General features: G+C 41.9%; 1 protein-coding gene across 1 annotated transcript in view; it reads right to left on the reverse strand.

Moving 5' to 3' along the window:
* The window catches only part of SBF2 (SET binding factor 2), a 188,810-nt gene extending 188,301 nt beyond the window's left edge, over positions 1-509 (reverse strand). The window contains exon 1 of the mRNA XM_017727347.1: positions 446-509. Coding sequence (XP_017582836.1) covers positions 446-509 — 64 coding nt within the window. The remainder of the gene's footprint in view (positions 1-445) is intronic.
* Between the last annotated feature and the right edge of the window lie 2,546 nt (positions 510-3,055).

The following is a 3,055-nucleotide window of genomic DNA, read 5'->3' on the forward strand; positions in this document are numbered from 1 at the left end:
AACTGGTGGAATTGAAATCACCATACATTTGAGAATACTTTCAAAATATACCCAATATTAGTAAGTTTTTTGACACGAGAGGGAGAACATGATCCTCAAATGTCATATTGCTCCTCTTGCAAGTCACATAATAAATACAATCTTAACATTTTCCAGCAGTAACACAAGGAATCACTACATGAAATGAAGCCATGAGCTGCATCCAGCCTCTGCCTCTCATGCACATTTTCAAAATGACAGATTATTATTGATAATTTCGGTCTCTCTCTACAAACAGCAGTGAGTTAAAAACTAATATAAAAGATAATGTGATATTTTAAAAAGAAAGCAAAAGTTTAGCAAGAAGCAGTCTTCCAAAAGAAGCCTGTAGATTGAAATAAATCTACAGATTAAAGCTCCACATGATTTATCCAGGACACGCTAGTTCCTTGCCAGTATTTCTCACTGGTTTCCTTGGACAAGTCAGCAGTGGTTTTCCACACAGAAGGATGTGAAGAAAAGCTGGTCATTTCTGATAACTTTTCTGATGCAACTGTCTTCTTTTTTTACATGTTCCTTTTTTTGGAAGCAACAGTGCTATAGATGAATTTTGGAAACACCACAAATACACCACAACTGTAGCGCTGTGTCATCCTGAAGGGTACAGGAATGCACATACAAACAGGAGTTTTGTTCATCTCCTTCTGAAGTCCTACAGTAAATATTGAAAAAATCGTAACTTCTTTTTTTTTTTTTTTCCCCTAAATTTTAGCTCTGGGATTCACCACAGATGAGCTTGGCAAGATGAAAACAAAGTGAAAAGATTCCTAAATCATCGAATCATAGAATATGCTGTGTTGGAAGGGACCCACAAGGATCACCAAAGCCCAAACCCCTGCAAAGTACCATCCCCAAGAGTCACACCACGTGTCCCAGAGCATTGTCCAAACACTGCTTGAACTCCATCAGGCTTGGTGCTGTGACCACTGCCCTGGGGAGCTTGTTCCAGTGCCCAACCATCCTCTGGGGGAAGAACCTTTCCCTAATCTCCCATCTACACCTCCCCTGACTCAGCTTCAGGCCATTCCCTTTGGTCCTGTCACTGGGCACCAGAGAGAAGAGATCAGTGCCTGCCCCTCGTCCTCCCCTCACAAAGTTGTAACTGCAGTGACCTCCAGGTCCCTTTCCACAAGGCTGCTCTCCAGGGTGTCTCATTCTTCAGTCTGTCTGTACATGAATGGCAAAGCTGAAATTTGCAACCATTTAAAATATCTTTTAATAGCTGACCCATCATATCCAATTGAATCATCTTTTCTCTAAAGCTGTATCACAAAATTTTGAGATTGATCATTAAAATTGTTGAACATTTTCTTATCAAATTCTCAAAGCTACAATGTTATGAAGCAATCCAATTTATGTATTAGTAGTAGCAGTCCATATGTGTCACCTCCTCTGCAGACACCCAGGCAGCAGCAATGAATGCATTACTCTCCTGGCTTTACCGTAAGAAACCATTTTCAGTCTGACACAACTCAAGTCTGCTAGCATAAATAAGTGTTACAGTGAAAAAAAACAGGCTTCCTCTAAGCTCCCTGCTAATTGACAGTTTGAGTTTGCTGCTGTCTTAAAACCCACAGTACATCTTACAAGATGTTTAGGGAGAACCAATCCAATGGGTTAGCAAGAAGCATTTTCTCCAGTTTGTCCATATTTACACCTAATGTTCTGTGATTGTCTCTTGGAAATAATCTAGGAACAGATGGTCTCAGTACAATGGACATACAAACTACAGGGAGTAAACTCCCAATAGCAATCTTACACCCAAGGGAGCAGACACTGTGATTCCCACGGGCAGCCTGCTGAAGAACTGCAATCACACGGGGTTAGCTATGAGTTCTGAGATCAGCAAGTGAAAAGCCAGAGGAAGTATCATATTATAGAGAGCTGCAGAGAAGCTCAGAAAGCAGAGCGAGGATGTGCCAGAAACCGAGGAACAAATACAGACACGACTACAGCTGCAGTTTTTGTAAGGAAAAGGAGCTCTCTATCTTTTAGACTGTAATACCTGAACAGGGTCACCAGTCACTGATTCCACTGTTTAAGATCAAGTGTTCCTCTCATGTACTCTATCAAAGCATCTTCTACTGAATTATCATTCTTCTGCCCTACACCATGTCAGCTCAGCATCCTTCCAAAATTAGGAGGCATAAATGGAAAAGCTTCAACATTCCCTCCCTAAACTGCTCTGGGAAAAGCAGTCACACAGCTTCTCTCTAAAGGCAGGCAAAACCACTGCTGCATAATCTTCTCCAGACATCCAGTCCCTGTTTCCTTCTTTCATGCAAAAAAAGAACAGAACAGCTACGTTTTCAACTCTGTATGTTAGGAATTGGCATGTATTTTGTTGACAGCATGCAATAAACAGCCTTCACCCTCCTCTGTTTTCCTCTTAGCCTTCACCTCTGGTATCCCCCCCAGAGAACTTATCTTTCCTTCCATTCCTTTATGCAGTCACCTACTTGATAGTCACTACTACTCTCTTCTTCACCCCAAGGGGGCTGTTCCTTCATTGACTCAGTGTCAGAACTTCTCCTCTTGCTGAGTTAAAGTCTCAAATTACCACGTTATCTGCTTATCCTAAGTCATATCTCTGTCAAATCTCTTCTTCCTCCAGTTGTTCTAGGGCTGGCAGGTGGCACAAAGAAGGGACAGCAAACAAATGCATCCAAGGCAGCAGTGAGCACAAACACCCTCCAGGCAGAGCACAGCCTGGGGTTGAGAGGCCAAGAGCAAGAAAGGGCAGAAGGACCGAGCTGAACAGAGATATCCAGACTTCCTGGAAAAGGAAGTATCAAAGAATTACAGCAGCAAACAGTCCTTGATATGTGTAAGCTCCCTAAGTTTCTCTGTGGGAACACAGGTGACTTTTTTAAACTCTGAATCCAGTTCACAAAAGACTGAGACCTCTGACACTACCAACTACACTTTTAAATAATGATATCCAGGAAGGTAGCTCAAAACTTCTTCTACTTCATCATGTTCTGAAGCTATCAATCCTTCTAGTTCTCTTTTGACT

The sequence above is a fragment of the Corvus brachyrhynchos genome, unplaced genomic scaffold (assembly GCF_000691975.1).
Source record: "Corvus brachyrhynchos isolate BGI_N302 unplaced genomic scaffold, ASM69197v1 scaffold542, whole genome shotgun sequence".
NCBI lineage: Eukaryota > Metazoa > Chordata > Aves > Passeriformes > Corvidae > Corvus > Corvus brachyrhynchos.